Raw genomic sequence first — 20,749 nt, 5'->3', positions numbered from 1 at the left:
AAATATAAAATTTCACCTTTGGAAGTGTACAATTCAGTGTTTTTAGTATAATCACAAAGTTGTACAACCATCATTACCATCCAATTTTAGAACATTTTCATCATTCTAAAAATAACACCTTTACCCATAAGCAATCACTCCCCATTTTCTTTGTCCCCACAGGCCTGGTTACTAATCTACTTTATGCTTCCATGGAATTGGCTAATATGGAATATAAATAGAATCATACAATGTGTCCCTTTCGGACTGGCTGCTTTCACTTAAGGTATTTTGAAAGTTTATCATGTTGCAGCATGTATTAGTTTTTCATTCTTTTGTATGACTGAATAATATTCTAGTGTGTATGTGTGTGTGTGATTGTGAGATATATATATATATATATATATATATATATATATATCTCACAATCATTTATCCATTCATCAGTGGATGGACATTTGAGTTGTTTTACTTTTTGATTTTCATAAATAATGCTGCCATTAACATCCAAATGTGAGTTTTTATATAAACATAGGTTACAAATTTTTTTTAAGACTTTATTTATTTATTCATGAGAGACACAGAGAAAGGCAGAGATCACAGGCAGAGGGAGAAGCAGGCTCCACACGGGGAGCCTGATGTGGGACTCCATCCTGGGACTCCAGGATCACACCCTGGTTTAGCAGGCGCTAAACCACTGAGCCACCCAGGGATCCCCTAGGTTATCAATTCTTTTGCATATATATATCTAGAAGTGGAATTGCTGGGTCATAGGTAACTCTTTGTTCAACTTTTTAAGAAACTAGATTGTTTTCCAAAGCAGCTATTCCATTTTACATTCCCACTATCAACACAAGGGTTACAACTTCTCTACAATCTTGCCAACACTTGTGATTATGTGTCTTTTTATTATAGTCCTGCCAGTAGCCTTGAAATGTCTCACTGTGGTTTTGATTTGCATTCCCTATCATGACTAAAGATGTCAAGCACCTTTTCATCTGCCTGTTGGGCATTTGCATACCTTTTTTGCACAAATGTCTGTTCTGGCCTTTTCCTCATTTTTTTTTTTTAAAGTTGGGCTACTTGTTCCTAAGTTTTAGTATTTTTTTTTTCAAGACTTTATTGATTTGAGAGAGAGAAAAAAAAAAAAAAAACACAAGCAGAGGGAGGAGAAGCAGGCTTCCTGTTGAGCAAGGAGCTTGATCCCAGGACCCCAGGATCATGACCTGAGCCAAAGGCAAAAGCTTAGCTTCTGAGCCACTCAGGCACCCTTTAGCATTTTCCTTTCTAAAGGCTCTAACTATGGAAATTCATTATTCCTCCAAATTTTTCCTATGTCTCAAAGCCAAGTCAAAGTCAATCATTCTTTTCAACATCTTCCTTCTTCAGATCATTTAAACCTCTATTTAATCAAACATTCTATCCTTCTACCACACCATAGTAAACTATCACAGGTCTATCTGTTCTACTGTACCTTAAGATTTTAAGGGAAAAGAACACATCTTTTTATCTCTGTGTTTTCCCACATTACCAATATTCAGTACATTCAGGAGACTTTAGTAAAAGTATAATGAACTCAATAACTGAAGTCAACTCACCAGTATCCTTCAATGAAATATATACTACATTAATAATGTTCCCATTAATTAACTAGGTATCTTCCAATGAAGCATATAGTCAATTAAACATAACTATAGTTGTTAAATACATATAATTAATATATCTAACTCCATTGTAACTCTTGGTAAGCCTTCACCAAAAAATACCAATCCACAATTTATTAGGAAATGTTGATGTTGTACTACCTTAACTTTTATATATAACATACATTCTAAACATTTATACCTATTAGAAATATTAGTTACTTTGAGCATGTAAAAAGAAAATCAAGTAATATCTAGCATATTAAAAAAAATCAAAGTAGTGTCAAACAACCAAAATAAAATCATCCCATCATATTAGAACACTGCAAAATTCAATCTAATGTTTTATTTAAGTTTCACAATGTGAAAACACTATACAAGCAATAATTTAAAATAAAGTTTTTGTTATATTTACCTGTAATGTTTCCTAACATATCTTTATCGTGGCAGGTAGGATCTTCTGTTTCTCCATCTTTAAAATTGCCTATTTCCCCATAGTAAAGAGCAATTCCAAGTTGCATTATACGGATAAACATAGGCAATTGTTGATCTGTGATAGAAAGTTTCAAGCTCTCTACTAAAGTATGAATCTGTATGTGAAAAAAAAAAAAACATCAACAAAAACATGTTCGAAGGAAGTACCTTTTAACATAAATATTAAAAGTCCTAAAATAGAATACCATAAGAGAAAAGTAATATCCCAAACATTTCCAATATAAGCCAAAACAGTTCACTCTAATATCAGGAATCTTGCTACAATGGCCAATAAATTTTAGATAGAAACTGTACTAAACCAAATTATTTAAGTCCAAATAGAAATGATGATGAAAAGATAGTCACACTAGACTTCTAGATAACTTTTTATTTCTAGATAACTTTTCCAGAAATAAAGTTATGGAACCAAAATATCAACTCCATACTATGAAGAGAATGATAGCATTCCCCTCAAATTCAGAAAAACTTCTGTCACACCAAGAATAAAATTTAATGATGTCATTTTAGTAAAACCTTAATCACCCTTTATAGCTTTATTAACCAAAAAGAATACATACACATCCTAAAAGCCTAAGTGGAAAAATTACTAACATTACAACTACAGAAGTATGAACATAATAAAATTTTGTCAAATATGAAAAACCAAGTGACATTATGTTCAGAAAAGTTTACCAAACAAATTTTAAGACATTTAAATAAATAGGACATAAAATTTATAACATGAATCAGCTACTAACAAAGAAACAAGATTAATTACTAACAAATAAGATATATAGCAATCAAATTTATCCTTTAGAAAGAAAGACATTAATGGAATATAAACATAGTCTTAGTGTAATGGTTCCTTGCTGTTACATAAACATGGAATAAAACCAATTAAGTCATAAAGTCAAGTCTCTTGAAAGGTTTATTTTGACTTCCAAGTCTCTTGGAAGGTATCTGAGAGTCTATGAAACATGAAAAGGTTACAGTAATCATCATATTTTTAGGGTTAAAGGCAGAAAAATTTGTATTTGAAGGGAAAGAAAGTTGCAAAATACTCATTTAAATGAGTACAGATTTCTTAAAACTTATTTAAAAATCATACAATGAGGGATCCCTGGGTGGTGCAGCGGTTTAGCGCCTGCCTTTGGCCCAGGGCGCGATCCTGGAGACCCGGGATCGAATCCCACATCGGGCTCCCAGTGCATGGAGCCTGCTTCTCCCTCTGCCTGTGTCTCTGCCTCTCTCTCTCTCTCTCTCTCTCTGTGACTATCATAAATAAATAAAAATTTAAAAAATAAATAAATAATAAATAAATAAATAAATAAATAAATAAATAAATAAATAAATCATACAATGAGCAGATCAAGAAAGGGTAAGTAAAAGGTTGGTAGCAGGAGGGCAGAGCGTGCAGTGCAGGCCTGCCAAGCTCGTCTTAATCTGCTATCTCTCTACCACATCCTTTTAAAATATTGTATGGCACCAATATTACTAGTGAAAGGCCACCTTAGCTGAACCAGTAACAAAGAATAAATCCTTTATAAACATATTTTATACATACATATAACATAAACATATGCATGTAAAATATATAAAATACCTTATATATTTCATATATGGCAGACAGATCAAAGTATCCCTAAAATCAGTAAGATTAATCCCTAATTGAAAAATGGACAAAGAACCTTAATGTGTTTTTCAAAGAACAAATGGCCAGTTAACATAATTTTTAAAAATCTAACTTCACTAACAAATGTTAATTAAAATATATTTTAACAAGCTGTCAATTTAACATGATCATATTTAAGGATAGGAACCCTCCTTAAGGTTCATGAACATATACACTTGGTTAAATTTTTTCTGGAAATAATTTTCCAATACAGAACACAGGCATTAAAATTTAAGCCCATTAATAAGATATTTGCAACTACCTGAAATCATTCTGAAGGGATTAATCAGAAAATTGGTCAAAGATTTAGGTCAGACTTTCATTGCTCTAAAAATTTTTTCAAAAAGTAAATTTTCAAAAATAGGGGAAATGTTAAATAAGTCATATACCCATATAATCTATATCTCAGATGACACAAACCCTAAGACATATTTGTCTCAACAGACAGAAAATTATAAAAAGCCTAACCAAAACATAAGTAAATTCAAAAACCACTTAAACATATGAAAGAAGCTTAAATGAATAATTAGGGTATCTGGAATATTCTGGGAAATCCTCTCTCTTTGAGATGACCAATGAGGTTAACCATGTGCTTTTAATATACACTTCCTAGGACGAGGAGTTAGAAGAATGATAGGTCTAAGTCAAAATGGCAAACCTTACATCACAATGGTATTAATAAAAAACTCAATTTTCTTTCAGTTGAGCATAATGGTATCTCAAATTTGGTGATTACCAGAGTCAAGAATCCCACGTCAACAAACTTATTTATATTAAGATGCTTTTTAAGATGATTTGTTGTGGCTAATCAATTTTGAGAACACAAATTTACATGCTAACACTAAATTTTCCTCAAGTTCATTTATTTTTACTTTCTTCTAATTTAACCACATTCTAGAATGTATAATTACATTTGTACTAATGATGAATAAGCTTATTTTATGCTGTAAGACATAAATATATCCGTTACTTGCTTTCAAAATGTATCTTGAGGGCAGCCCGGGTGGCTCAGCGGTTTAGCGCCACCTTCAGCCCAGGGCGTGACCCTGGAGACCCAGGATCGAGTCCCATATTGGGCTCCCTGCATGGAGCCTGCTTCTCCCTCTGCCTGTGTCTCTGCCCCTCTCTCTCTCTCTCTCTCTCTCTCTCTCTCTCTGTCTCTCATGAATAAATAAGTAAAATATTTTTTTAAATGTATCTTGAATTTAACCTTAACATTCCCCAACATACTAGCAGGTTCAAGGTAAAAGAAGGAAACTAAGCCCATTATCCCAAGACAGAGGCATTGATACCACTGAATTCATACTTTTCCATGCTTCTCTTTGGCAAAGAAGCTAATTCAAAAATAGAAGGAAAAAATAACAGAATTTCAATAAATTGATGTGCATTGTACACAATGGTGAAGAAAGTAAGCACTGATGACTAAAGCACTACCTAAGAAAAACAGGTGGATTTCATGAATATATAGTAAAGCTACTTCAAAAATAAAGTATTATTTTTAATACTGTCTTTTCAAAAACCATAACTTATATAGCCATATACAATCAAGCAGAGTAGTCAATAACCATGCTCAGACTCAGGGGCATCTTTTCCATTATAGCACTTTAGTATTCAAAGGCATGAAACTCAACAATAAAAATTAATTCCACATTAAAACTTAGTTATTAAAAAGACCACAAACTACTCTGAATTCTTTTTCAAAAACTGATATATGGATAGAGATTTAGAAAACTGTTATGTAATGAAAGAACACAAGATTTATACTAAGAAATTAACAATACATGTTGAAAATATATTCCAGTATCTTGGGATAACAAACTTTCTTCACATTACCTAAGAAATTCCTACTAAGATTTTAATTACATTCTGAAACCATAGATCAAAAGCTAAAATTTCCTGAACCAATAAATTAAGATATTAGGTTAACTACTAAGCCTTTTAAAGTTATCTAAGAAAGAGGGACAATAACTACAGTTATCAGATCATGTTATATAAATTATAAGGATTGAAATATACATTGGTATTTAATCCATGATGGGTATAATTACACTTCTAAATAGAGAAGATCCTATAAAGAGAAAAACACTTATAAACATCTGGACAAACTTAAAAGGAAGCTATAGTCACAGGGAGAAAAAAAAGAATCTCTGTAGTACAACACACAATACAGAAAGTTATAATATATAACAATATAACCTAAAATTATAAATAGAAATAAAACTCTTACAAAAACTATTTTTATGAGGTTAATTTTTTCTTTAATAGCACACACAAGAACCAAAAAAACAAAATGGAGACATGCAACTCAACTACTAGAAAAAGAAACACCTACTTTAATAACAGATGGCATCTTGGAATTTAGGTTATCATACGTGAAATGCAGACGAGTTCTGAAGGAACATTTATACAATAAAGGATCCTGGTAAAATTCTATTTTACCACTAGCATTTCGTTTATCAAGACAAACCGTACAATCCGAAAAATTGATAACCTTTCTCAGCACCAGATCAGTTGCTAAAAGAAAAAAAAAAAAAAAAAAAACATTTTAAGTAAAAAGGAAAGCTGGACGAAAAAAAGGCAGCCATTTTTATTAGTACAAATAGTAATAAGATTAATAGAGTATTTAATACATGAGGCCAGAACCTATGCAACGAATCTCTCATTTATTATTTAAACCCTCCAATAACCTTATGAAATCGGCACCAAAATCCCCACTGCAAGTATGAAGAATCAAATAAAGGACAAAGAAATGAAGTAGCTTGTTCCCAAATTGCTTGGTATCTAAACAAATTTAAAACAAAATTTATGAAAGATTTTGCTACATTTCGCTATCTGCAATGGAGGTACGAAATAAATATAATTCTTGAGAAACCACATTAAGAAATACATTCTGAGTAATAATCATTCATTTAATATCTTACACTGAAAAACTCACAGCTTCTCTAAACTTGCACTCCAGATCTAATAACTACATGCAACAATATGGGAAAACATTAAAAGCATAACATTAATTGAAAACAGGAAACCTTTGAAGTTTTACTCAAACCTCAAATTCCTACAAAGAGCATACTATTTTTACATAGCTCAAAAATACACGTAATATATTATTTAGGTCTATATCCACATCTGACACTTTTTGAGGCAAAATTCATAACATAAAATTAACAATTTAAAGGATACAACAGAGTAGCATTTAGTATATTGACAATATCATGCATCCACCACCACAATCAATTTCAAAATTTTTTCATCTTATCAGAAAAGAAACTCTGTCCCCTTCAGCCCTTCAATTCCCTCACTGTCCTCTCCCTGCCCCCAATCCTGAAGTAATCACCAATCTACTTTCTATCTATACAGATTTGGCTATTCTGTGTGATTAATACAAATGGAATCATACAATATACACCTTATATGGGTTCTCTCACTTAGAATGTTTTTAAGATTTGTCCATGTTTATGTATCAGTACTTCATTCCTTTTTATAACACAAGTCTCTTTAAGTAATTAAATGATAAAATTTAATACAACAGTTAACTATAGGAGGAAAGGTATGGGACAGGGAAAAGTACACTGGTGGGGGTAAACTACTATCACTGTTCTAGATAGAGGAGATGTGCTCATTATACTGTTTTATAACAAAATATGTGACCTAAATCTTTGTAAATACTAAATGCTGTATTAAAAATTAATAAAAGGGGAAAGAATAGTGATTACCTCAGAAAGTAAAGGATTAAAAGAAGATATGTAAAGAGCATAGCACCAGGCCTAGCAGTTAACAAGAACTCAACAAGTAAAAGATACTATTTTTGCTGTTTTTATCACAACCCTTTTCATGAACTTTCATGTGATATGATACTGATTTTCTTAAATATATTAGCACATTGATAGAAATAATAATTCACATTTTACAAATGACTCACCCAAGGTTATACTACATTAGTGATGGGAGGAAGATTGAAACCAAGATGTCCTAACTCCCAATCCAAGACTCTAATTCACTATGATTTCGGAGAGTAATATTTGCATTACTCATATATTAAACTATAAATGAAATTTCTTCCCATAAAATGTCAACACATTCATTCAATCCTGCATTATCCAGTTCTGCTTGTTTTCCATTTTCCTTAAATGTTTCCTTGTGGGCTTGTATGGAGTATTTTTTCCACAGAGGATGAGAGGAAGGCATTTACAATGTCTCAGAAATAATGCTTGGGACTTTGCATATGCACTGATTTATGCTTCACAACAAAGCTGCGAGATCAAGATTCCTCATTTTAAAACAAACTGACTAAGGGGCACATGAGCAGGCTCAGTCAGTAAAGCATACAACTCTAGATCTCAGGGTAGTGAATTCAAGTCTCATGTCAGGTGTGGAGCTTACTTTAAAAAAAAAAATGTAAAGAGTAAAGCTTGCAGAACACACAAAAATGAGACTGTATCAAATTCTGCTAGTTCCTAGCTGTATGCCTAAACTAGGCAAGTGAAGTAACCTTGAGACTAAATTTCCTTTTGCCTCCCTTTAAGTAGGACTTAAGACAGATACATGAATATATAAGTACATGAATGAGAAAGGATATCACTTCACAGGGTTATGAGAATTTGAGAAAAGAAATGTAAATAATTTTAAAAGATCATTTTCTGAGCACTATGTACAAGACACTTTTACAAGTGCTTTCAGTGCATTAATGTATTTAATAAAATAACTCTATAAGGAAACTCCTATTTTACCCCCATTTAACAAACAAACAAAGAAATGATCAAGTAACTCACCCAACAACTAATAGCTATACTAAGTGGGACATCTAGGATCCAAACTCAGGTCATTTAACTTTAGTGCCAGCACTATTAACAAATATATACCCTGGCAAGTCACAGATAAAAGGTGCTAAAAATAGTCTTCTCACTATATTTTCAAAAAATGCCCAATCCTTACCCTATCAGAACATATACTAACAAATATTATGATTTATTAATATCTCTTCCGAAAAAAGCAGTGTCTCTTTGACACCTGTATTTTTCAATTCTTAGCACAGTGCCTACCACGTAAAACATAATCAAATAGTAATAAATAAATGGTAGTTACGAAAGTTATATTACTTAATAGTTCTTTTAATGCAAGCATAAGGAGATTATGGCATATAATAGAGGCTTTAGGATACTCCTAAAGGAAATGTAGGATTTCCAGTTCCAAATATGCTCTGGAATATACAAGCCTAAACCATAAGCCAGTCAGATACATTGTTTTGCCATTAGTGAGCAATACAAAAGCAACATTTTCCTCTTCCTCCTTCAAATACATCAAAAATTTTAACTATTTCTATTACAAACCTACAGCACTGCAAAATACTATATACTACACTTGAAACAGGCATGTGGTAGGTAAGAAAGAATAAAAATTAAAAATATTAAAAAGAGTCTAGGATTTTATAACTAAAAGCAGAGTTGTAGTAATCCCCTCTAATTGTATACTAAATTTTACATATGTTTATTTTTCTAAGGCTAAAGACATAAAACTCTCATTAGATATATTGAACAGCCTTTTGGCCCAGAAAAGGTTTAGAAACCAAGACAACTATTTCAATAATGGAAAAATCTATACTTTTCTTGATATTTACTCACCAGAAATATCCATGAATGCACGATCCCATAATTCACCTACTGTATAGCACTCTGCAGAAGTGATATTGACTGAAAGAACAATATCATCTTCAACATATTTTAGTATGAGATTATTTATAACAATATTTACATTATTTACAACTCGTCTAATCAGACTCTGCACATAACCTATAAAATAGAAGGAAAAAAGGACTCAATTAGCCATTAAGTCTGTCAATAAAGAATAATTCTTAAAATATTATTGAACTTAATGTATACGATAGGTGGGTATCATTTAACATATTTTGCAAAGAGGAAACTAACAGTCAGGTAGACAGGCTTACAAAAACTGGCACAGCTAAGTAATAGATCCACCCCCAAAAACCATTACCAAGAAATTCTATATAAAGAAGTGTTCCTGTACTAAGAAAAATCGAGACTATACCTTTTTAATAACATTATACTAGATCCCAGTCAGTGATAATCCTATGTCCAGTACTTTGGTTTCTGTCTATTTTAGAAACATTTTCCCAAATGAACCAATGCTACTATATGCCCATTTTACAACATATTAGAAGAAGAATCACTTCTTTAAGCTTCTTTTGAGCCATCTTCTCATCCTACTCTAAAGAGCCATATAAATATTCAAAAGTTAGGCTGGGAGGAAGAAAGAAAGGAGAAACATGCCCATCATAATGGATTCAAGTATTTCCACTTACTACTAAATAATACTGAAGCAAGGTAGAGGAGAGAATATGAACAAGGAAAAAATGTAGATAGAATTTAAAGAGGGAAAAAGAAAACAATGAAAAGAAAAAAGTATGAAAGAATCAAGAAAAGCATAATGCGAACACAGAGAAATAAAGAACAAGAAACAAATAGCAGTTTAAAAAAACAGCAGAAGTAACTGGTGGACATTCTTTTTGGCTATAGCTTGCCTAAAATCTTCAAACTGTTCTTTTAATTTTATGCTCCGATGGGATACTCCACATTCTCAGAAGCTTCTCACACAATAAATGTGTATACAGATACATTAGTAAGGAATTAAATTGGAAATATAAATAAAACTCAATAGTATTTTAAGAAAACACAGAAGAAAAAGATTAAAAACTTCACTTGATTCAAATGTATCTCCCACTATAAAACTTATTTAAAAGCTGATTAAAATTTTAGCTATTTCATGAACCATCCTGCTTGTATTCAGAACTTAACTGGGCAAAACAGAATCAACTTCTGTCGTCAGCAACTGACACTGTTAACACCTCCACTAAAGCCTCCTGAAAGAAAGTATTTAAATCCATTCAACAGGGTAGCCTGGGTGGCTCAGCGGTTTAGCACCGCCTTCAGCCCAGAGTGTGATCCTGGAGACCTGGGATTGAGTCCCACGTCAGGCTCCCTGCATGGAGCCTGCTTCTTCCTCTGCCTGTGTCTCTGCCCCTCTTTCTCTCTCTCTCTCTCTTTCTCTGTGTCCTTTATGAATAAATAAATAAAATCTTTTAAAAAAGTGAATCCATTCAACCATAACACCTATGCAAAACCAACTCCTTCATTCATCCCCAGTGGATACAAATAGGAAAGAAATGTAATACAACAAAGTTTTTCTCATATGTGGAAACTATTAGCAGCTTTTAGAGTGCCAATTATCATATGCTACAAAATTAACGTACAAAATATCAATAAATTTAAGGTAATAAATACTCTTTTGAGAGCAGATACTAAAATAATGCTTAACAAATTAAGCTTCCAGAAGAAATTTTTAAAAATCAGAAGTTTCAATCCTAGAATGTATATTCCTCCATGCTTTTACTACTCAACACAGATGTTAAAAATAAAAATAAACATCCTGTTTCTAAGAAGTCAAGAAGCATGACTAATATTGGTTTTCCTATTTCGGAAAACGTGTCATCAATAAGGAATTCATAAAAACCTCTTAAGAGTTCATGAGTTTTTATTACCTTCAAAAGATAAATTCTCAAAAGATAGAACTGGAGAAAATATTTAATGCAAATTAATAGAAACATAATACTGTAAATGTATATTAACCAACAGAACCCTACTAATGGATTGTTTTTTATATTTTTCCTCAGTTTCTCATTATAAAATTAACATACAAGTTGAGATGATTAAGCCAATTCAACATTAAAGAATAAAATATCTAAGAACTATTCCCATAGTCTATGTTTCCTTATTAAAAATACAATACCAAAGAAACAGTAACTAACCACTGGAAGAAATGATACACTATCTCCCCAATCCTCCATAACTTAGTTCTAAGCTACAGAAGAGTCTCAAACAGCAGATCTTCTAGCTCTGATCACTAAATATTTAGATAGTCCCTGAAAGTATATCTATTCAGATAACATAACAGTAATCCAGGTCTATTCCACAAGCACCTGAAAATGCAAGGTAACTCTGGGATAAAAACCTACCAGGTGTCCTACTAGATGGCTCTAAAACAACACCCTGTTACTAATCAACCTTTCCAGAAATTCCTATCACTATCTAACTCTTCCCCACCCCACAACCCCACTCCTCCAGAATCCTTCAGGCACACACATCTATGCCCACAGGGCCAGGTAAAACACTATGAACTCTCTCTCCTCTACATGCTCTTCTCCAATGTCCCCTAACCGACACAACATTAAGAAGACTGTCTCTACCACTTTCCTTGGGCTTATGTTACTACTGTCATTTGTGTATGTCTGTATATAATTATTTTCTCTGTTAAACAATGAAATCCTAGAGGGCAAAGACTAGGTCTTATTTATCTCCCTCATATTCTTAAATGAAATAGCATGCACCAATTTTGGTTACAAAGAGACAACATCTACAATCTATTTATCCTAATGTCACAGGGAAGACAAGTTCTCAAAATCAAATTCCATGGTTGAATGATTTGGTTACCATATCTAAAAACATTTTAGTGTAGTTTTGGTGTAAACTTGAGGGTTACGCAACATCATATAGGCAACTTATGCTCAAATAGTTAAAGGTAAAGTTCTTTGTAACACTCTTGTCTTTTTTGAAAGATTGAAACTATTTCAAAATAAAACTTTTTAAAAGGTTAAGAACAAGGATTCTTTTTTTTTTAATTTTTTTTTTTTTATGATAGTCACAGAGAGAGAGAGAGAGGCAGAGACACAGGCAGAGGGAGAAGCAGGCTCCATGCACCGGGAGCCCGACGTGGGACTCAATCCCGGGTCTCCAGGATCGCGCCCTGGGCCAAAGGCAGGCGCTAAACCGCTGCACCACCCAGGGATCCCCAACAAGGATTCTTTTATCCATATAGTAGGGAGGTTCAATAAAACATGAATTAAAAAAGGTTTGGTAACTAGACAATAACTCAGGGCAGTTACTGTGGGAGCTAAGAAAACTCACAGTGAGTGGACATTACAATTAGTGTTATGAAAAGAGAATAAAATGGTAAAAATTGACTGTCACGGCAGGGAGAGAAAGAGGCAAACCAAGAAACAGACTCTTAACTACAGAGCACAAACATGGTTACCAGAGGGGAGGTGGATGGATGGGTGCAATAGGTTATGGAAATTAAGGAGTACACTTGTGATGAGTACTGGGTGTTGTATGCAAGTGTTCAACCCCTGAACTGTACATATGAAACTAATATTACACTGTATGTGAACTGAAACTTAAATAAAAACTTGAAAAAAATTTGTAACCCCAATTAATAAAATCTATGATTGCATTTTGTTTTCTTGATCACATTTCATGGCCAAGTTGTTAGACACATACAAAGTCATATATTTGGGGGGAAACTGTACCGGTTATATTTGGGGGGAAACTGTACCTGTTATAATTTAGTATCTATTACATATATCTGTTAATGCTTTTGCCTTAAGGTTCATTTTGCATAGTTTTTAAGCTATAAAAACAGACTTTTTTTTTTTTAAAGATTTTATTTATTCATAGAGACAGAGAGAGAGAGAGAGAGGCAGAGACACAGGCAGAGGGAGAAGCAGGCTCCATACAGGGAACCCAATGTGGGACTCGATCCCGGGACTCCAGGACCGCACCCTGGGCCAAAGGCAGGCACTAAACCGCTGCGCCACCCAGGGATCCCCTAAAAACAGACTTTTTGATAGTATTTGTCTGTTATGCTATTTCCCATCCTTTCATTTTCAATCTTTCCTGGCTGTCTGTGATACTTGTGTGTTTTGGAAGCCACACACACCTGAACATAACCACTCTTTCCTTTTAGTATCCAAAAAACATTACTTGTGCTTCCTTAGAGCTCCTCTTGGCTTTGGCTTTGCAATGTAGTTAGTAGTTTACAAAGTCTCCCAGATTAAGCAGTTAATTCTTAAAGGGAATATAGCCTTCAATGAGCCACTCTAGCATGCTCTCATTCACACAGAAATAAAGATTTAGGGAACTAAACAGCCTGCCACTAAGCACTATTTTGAAATACAATCTATTAGAATGAAATAAAAGCTCTCCAATCATCACCTTTTCTGTAATAAACAATATATAAACCTTAGATATCTTGAAGATTACCATAACAGTTTTAAGCATAGCCTACTTTTAAAAGGAACAATATATCAGTATATTAAAAAAAACACCTGGATATCAGAAATGACTAGCTAGCTATCCATGAGTATCTTGTGCTTCCCCTTCCAGAATGGAAAATTGTTGCTGAGATAAGGACTTCTAAGCCATACATAATGTCCATGCAAACAGTTTCCCTCAGTGAATTTGAGCAGAATATGTATCACTTCCAGCGTAGGAGGATTAAGAAATAGAAAAATCTTCTCCAGTCTGTCCTCTGGAGAAGACTGAAAGCAGTAGAACTCAAAGTCTGGCCTAGGGCACAGCACAGCCTCGCACCCAGGTGGCTCAGTCAGTTAAGTGTCTTACTCTTAATATCAGCTCAGTCTTGATCTCAGGGTCATGAGTTTGAGCCCTGTGTTGGGATCCATGCTGAGCATGGAGCCTACTTAAAAAAAGAAGCCTGGGCTTCTGGTAGAACACAGTCTTTGTGCTGATACATAAAGAAAACGACACTTTTGTTAGGTTAATGCTAACTGGTGAGGATTTACCCAGTTGATTAACACAATTTACACAATGTGTCATTGTTATTAGAGGATAAAAAAGTTTTTCCTAAAAATGTTAATGGAAGATATTAAAACAATAAAGGCATTAAAAAATAGAAGATGTGAAATCCATTTCTTTTTCATTTGCTTCACAAGATCTTCTCTTAGATGTTCCAGAAGGAAATAATGATTAGATAGATTTAAACTCTTGTGCTCTTCCACAAGCAGACAGAAAATAATTATGCTATCTTCTATAACAAGACATTGACATTCTTGGCTCAGGTTCTTGAACAGATGACATTATTACAAATATTCCTAAATTATCTCATATACTCCCCAATTATTATTGAACTTCCTTTCAAGAGATTTTTCAGAAAATTAAGCCTCAGCAGTCTAATGCATACACACAAATAACACACAAACTATTATCTTCCATTTCATATTCAATATTTTCTGCAGAAAAAAATTTTGACTACTAAATTACCATCAGTTCTCCTTATGTATATCAAAATATTTGAGTTTCCATTTTCTTTTTTTCTTAAGATTTTATTTATTTGACAGAGAGAGAGAACACAAGCAGGGGGAGTGGCAGAGGGAGAGGGAAAGGCAGGGCTTCCACTGTGCGGGGAGCCCAACGTAAGGCTCGATCCCAGGACCCTGGGATCATGACCTGAGCTGAAGGCAGATGCTTAACTGACTGAGCCACCCAGATGCCCCATGAGTTTCCATTTTCTTATCTACAAAATGTGGACTAGATCAGAGGTGCTTAGCTGAAGCCTAGAGATGGACTTCAGCAGGTATGTGAATATCCTAAAGTTATGTGCTATTTCATATGTGCATATTATAGGTGAAGAACTTTTACAACAGGTTTTCAAGGGTCCATATCCCCAAAAAATAGATTGCTAGACCAGAAAATCTTGAAGTAGCTTCTTATTTCACATTCCAATGACCCTAGGACACTGATTATTGAAGTCTGAAGAAAACATTGTATAATTTTATGCAGTTCAATTTTTGTGCAGTGCAGTAAACATATAAGGGCCTATTATGAACCAGACATTGTTTAGATGAGGAAGACCTCAAAAATGAGGTCTTTGCCATCTATTTTTATAAATAATGTTTTATTAGAACATAGGCACAATATATTAGTTTTTCTAATATGGCTGAGTTCATGCTACATCAGAAGAATGGAATAGCTGCAACAGAAAATATATGGCTAAAAATCCTAAAATACTTATTAACTGGCCCTTCAAAGAACTGCTGTCCTCTTTGCTAGATGACGATCAAAAATGACTAAGTCATAACTTCAGACCCAGTAGGCAACATGGTTTTTAAAGTTTATCCATATCCTAAATATTTCTATTAAGCTGTGTGTATATACACACACACACACACACACACACACACACACATATTTTCTGGGTAAAAAAGGTAAGAAGAAAAGGAAAGACAAACCAAGAAAGAGGAAGCCATGCAATGGAAGACAAAGTTTATCTGAGCTTCCTAACAAACATGTAGAATTCTATTTTAAATGAGTAACTATTGGGGCACCTGGGTGGTTCAGTGGTTGAGCATCTCCCTTTGGTTCAGGTCGTGATCCCGGGGTCCTGGGATGGAGTCCCGCATCAGACTCCCTACAGGGAGCCTGCTTCTCCCTCTGCATATGTTTCTGCCTCTCTCTCTGTTCCTCTCATGAATCAATAAATAAAATCTTAAAAAATAAACTATTAAATAAGAAAAAAATTTAACTAAAAGACCTTGAGTAAATTAAAGGACAACATCCTTTTTTTGAAAGACAACATCTTCTTAAAGCCATTTTAGATAAAATGACCTTCAATAAAAGCCGAAGGCTATATACTTCAGAGAGCACAGAACCACATAATCCAGCTATCTAGTTTAGAAGTTGTCTCACTTTACATAGAGATAAAATGCAGAGAATACTGATAAAAGCATGAATGAATAAATAAATAAAACATCCTTAAACCTTCTCTCTAAATTGGAATTATCAGTATATTTTACAGGATATGCTAAGCTCACAATTCAAAACTGTTCTTAGCAGCAATTGAAAGTCCTGTGCCCATAGATCAGTGACTGAAAGAGAACGTGCATACTTCAAATCAGTTATTCAAATTCTTTTGACCCTTCTACCAGAAGAAAATATTACATTATAACCCAGCACAAGCCTACACATATGCACAAATTTCTTTACTAATAACTTTACTATATGCCTTTATGCTCTGAGGTTTTCTATTATTTTCCATATATTCTAAATGCTTGCTATGACCCATTAAATTGCTCTTCTACTGCACTAATTGGTCAGGATCCATAATCTGATAAAAGACTATTCGAAATACCAAGAAAAGAGATTGCAAACAGAATATTAGATGTCAACTTATGTTCTTCCCCTATTCAAAAGTGACCCATCCCTAAAGAGTGTAAAACAAAGGACCATTGGCAACATGAACATCAAAAAGCATCTCTGAGTCTATGTAAATGCTCAAACTCCAAAATTGTAAACACAGCCATAACTTTGCCTTAGAAATTTTGAGACTAAAAATTAATTTCTACCATGGAAGAACCTTAATATGGTTCACAGGCAGGACAAGGTTGCCAGAAAGGATTCCTCAAATAACCATATGAGTCAACCTTTAAATAAAATGATTTACCATTATCCAGCTGGATTCTCAAATTATCCCTTTTTTCCCCCTTTGGCAAGATTAACTTTACTCTGCCTCCCAGTAATTGCCCAACATGTTCAGTTACTCCCTAAATCAACTCCTTCACTGTGATTTATGTCAGCATAAAAGAGGATACCAGTCCTCCTATTAGGCAAGGCAGCAAAGCACATGTTAATCAAAATGCTACCTCAAGTAGTTAAGAATACAGTTCTATTTCATGCCTCTAAAAATAGGATTATTTCAGTTATGTTTATGTTTTTATGTTTTATTTTTAATGCTCCCAAAAAATAGACCAATTTTCTCTATTCTGAGTATCAGTGTAAATTCTATTAAAGGCTCTAAAGAATTTTTAAAAGTCTGGGACCTGTTTTGGGTACATGCAGGTTAGCCTATAGATTTTTATCTGTGAAATCAACAACTGAAAAAAAGCTTTTAGTTTATCTTAAACAAGTTCTTAAAAGAAAAAGAAGTGTTACAAGACTCAACAGTTAAACTTAAAAATGATTATTCTCGCCAGAATTTATTAATGGAGAGGATTCGATACAATGAGCTGATATAGGAAGTTTGGAAGGGATATGTAGTCAGAAATTTGGGGAGGTAAAAGGGTTGCCCATTTAATAAATAAGAACAAGCTACAGTTTAATTTATAATTTAATTCACCAAGGATTTTTCCCAAGAAGTTAATTAGCAAGAAAAAATTTAGAAAGTTCTGGAACAATCACACCACTCTAAGAATTTTTTTTTAAGATTTTATTTATTTATTCATAGAGACGGGGGGAAGGGGGGGGCAGAGACATAGGCAGAGGGAGAAGCAGGCTCCATGCAGGGAGCCTGACATGGAACTCGATCCAGGGTCTCCAGGATCACGCCCTGGGCTGCAGGCGGCGCTAAACCGCTGCGCCACGGGGGCTGCCCCACACCAATCTAAGAATTAGAAACATTCAGAAGTAAAATATCTTCCTCTGCCACCTTCTCCAGCTATAGCAATTAATCTATTTAAAGTTATAGCAATTAATCTATTTAAAGCCAGGGAGATTACCAAAACTTGTTAAGTAAAGTTCAGAAGAATATAAAGCATCAGCATTAATATTACTATAACAGTAGTTTAAAATGTTCAACTATAACGTAACAGAACATATTTGAGGGAGAAGGGCTATGTAATGCTGTATCTAACTCTAGTCTCTTAGTAGATGGTGCCAGAAGGCTGTCAAAAATTAACTAGGTTAAAACCAACAGAAAACCTACAAACTTTTGGCACAGAAAACAAATATATAGCAATGTCAACTATATCTCTGAGAAAAAGAAATGACTGATGAATAAAATCAAAAGAGAAGTGACTGATAAAAACAATCCCTAACTGTAAAAAGGTAGCAATGCACTATGGCCACAGAGCTGACATGTCATGATCATGTTATTCTTCTTCATTAAATAGTTACTAAGGAACTGGTATTGATTTGTAAGCCACTACTGTTCCAAGTAAATAAAAACTTCAGGAAATGAAAGAGATGGTTATAAAATTCTATGATCCTGTTGGTGAACTCTACAGTTTCCTGAAAGTCAGAACAATCTAGTGACTTTCTTGGTTATCAAGAAGCAAAGGAACAAAGAGACTATGAGTAACAAAGCAGAGGCATGTCTTTGCTTGGACAGGATGTAAGAAAGAAATGTAAGTTAAAATCCTGCTGAAGAGCATCAAAATTTGAATGAAAGATATTTTTGAGGGCTCTGGGCTTGATCTGTTCTTATTTCATGAAGCAAATGTACACACAAATATAGTCTAAGTATTTTATGACACTAAATACTGAAAGTGTACATTCTACAACAGGCTACAACAATTAATAACAAGTGAAATTTTAGTTTTATCAAGTTCATTAGAAGTTACCTGGTGGTAAATCAGGATCTGTGGGAGCAGCCTGCTGAATTCTTCGAGGTTTTACTGACGGTTTCGTGTTCTCAGTAGTACTACGGTTCGTAGAATGAGAACCACAGCTTTCATGGTCATCCTATTTTTATTTTAAAGAAAAGTATCAACCAGCATTCAAGAGTTAGGAAAGGTTTTTTTGGTTGAATATACACAGCTTATGGTTATTAAATTTGATCAGCTTATTTTTTACCTCTAAAAATCTATATAAACAAACAATTCTTATGATTTGCATTCTCAAACAGCGTTTAAAAATAACAATTACTGTACACCACAAATTCTTCATTTCTTGAGTTGGGATCTAAACAAACCACTTGATAACACCAAAGAATTCTTGGGCAGCCCAGGTGGCTCAGCAGTTTAGTGCCCCCTTCAGTCCAGGGCCTGCTCCTGGAGACCCTGGATCAAGTCCCACATCAGACTCCCTGCATGGAGCCTGCTTCTCCCTCTGCCTGTGTCTCTGCCTCTCTGTGTGTGTGTGTGTGTGTGTGTGTGTGTGTGTGTGTGCGCGTGTGTGTCTCGTGAATAAATAAATAAAATCTTTTTTTAAAAAATTCTTATATATGGCTTTTGCAAAAGAAGACTATTTAACAGAAGTGTTTAAGGACTTTCCATCTGAATACAAAATAAATGGAAAGGGTCTTAATTTCCCCCTTGCTGTTTATCTGTTAAGGCCTTCAGTATTTTGTGTGTTAAATTAAATTTGAATCCAAGTTGTCTTCTTAGTCACTTTAATGATTAATCTCAATCATCCTGAGACTCCTTTGCAGTCTAATTATGTTTACTGAATTATTATCCACATTAGATACAAGTTTTCATTGGGTTTTAATATGGAGAACAAAAACTTCAACAAAACACATTTTTGAAATGTATTCCCTTATTTATAAATGCAGACAGTACTCTTTTCCTGCTTTTATTCAACTGTAAGTTTATATAATGCTCTTATATGCTAATTGTTGGACATACAAAGATAAGTCAGGTTCCCTTATTTATAAATGCAGACAGTACTCTTTTCCTGCCTTTATTCAACTGTAAGTTTATATAATGCTCTTATATGCTAATTGTTGGACATACAAAGATAAGTCAGGCTTAATACCTGTCCTCAAGGATTTAAGAATCCATTGAAAACATATAACTAGGTTTTTTGGTTTTTATGTTAGGAACAAAAAGAGAGAACTTCTATTTGGAAGAACTAGAGAGGTCAGGCTCATAAAAGTGAGTATAGGAATGTTTTAGGTTAAGATTGGAGGCTAAATAGAGGGAAATCATAACCAAAACAGTATATATGCATGTAGCATGTACAGAAATAATGATTAGTCAAATAAAGCCAAAGTGTACAATGTTTAAGAAGAGAGAACCATACCAGAAGCTAAAGACATGAATCAGTTCAATAAAAATAACGTAACATTAAGAACTATAAAGATGTTCATTCTAGTTGCCATGTTTCAAGATTTGGTAATTAGGATGCCAATAACGTATAAGAAAAGAGATTTCATACTTCTAGTAGAGACACAGGAGGGCAGTAAATGAATAGTTTAAAGAGTGAATGAGGGGATCCCTGGGTGGCGCAGCGGTTTAGCGCCTGCCTTTGGCCCAGGGTGCGATCCTGGAGACCGGGATCGAATCCCACGTCGGGCTCCCGGTGCATGGACCCTGCTTCTCCCTCTGCCTATGTCTCTGCCTCTCTCTCTCTCTCTCTCTCTATCATAAATAAATTTTTAAAAAAAAATTTAAAAAAAA

The 20,749-nt window shown here is 33.9% G+C and overlaps 1 protein-coding gene across 14 annotated transcripts in view; it reads right to left on the bottom strand.

Annotated features, from left to right (window-relative positions):
* The window catches only part of VPS13B (vacuolar protein sorting 13 homolog B), a 734,128-nt gene that overhangs the window by 673,511 nt on the left and 39,868 nt on the right, over positions 1-20,749 (bottom strand). For all 14 annotated transcript variants that reach the window (XR_005368417.1, XM_038555171.1, XM_038555170.1 and 11 more), the window contains 4 exons: positions 18,971-19,091; positions 9,387-9,554; positions 6,101-6,282; positions 2,038-2,212 (listed from right to left, as the gene is read on the bottom strand). Coding sequence is in view for 13 of the 14 variants with exons in the window: in XM_038555171.1 (XP_038411099.1) it covers positions 2,038-2,212; positions 6,101-6,282; positions 9,387-9,554; positions 18,971-19,091 (646 nt within the window). In the remaining variant the exon portion in view is untranslated. The remainder of the gene's footprint in view (positions 1-2,037; positions 2,213-6,100; positions 6,283-9,386; positions 9,555-18,970; positions 19,092-20,749) is intronic.

Source organism: Canis lupus, chromosome 13 (assembly GCF_011100685.1).
Source record: "Canis lupus familiaris isolate Mischka breed German Shepherd chromosome 13, alternate assembly UU_Cfam_GSD_1.0, whole genome shotgun sequence".
Classification (NCBI taxonomy): Eukaryota; Metazoa; Chordata; class Mammalia; order Carnivora; family Canidae; genus Canis; species Canis lupus.
Note: the sequence above shows the minus strand (reverse complement) of the source record. Positions and strands in the feature narration are given on the sequence as shown.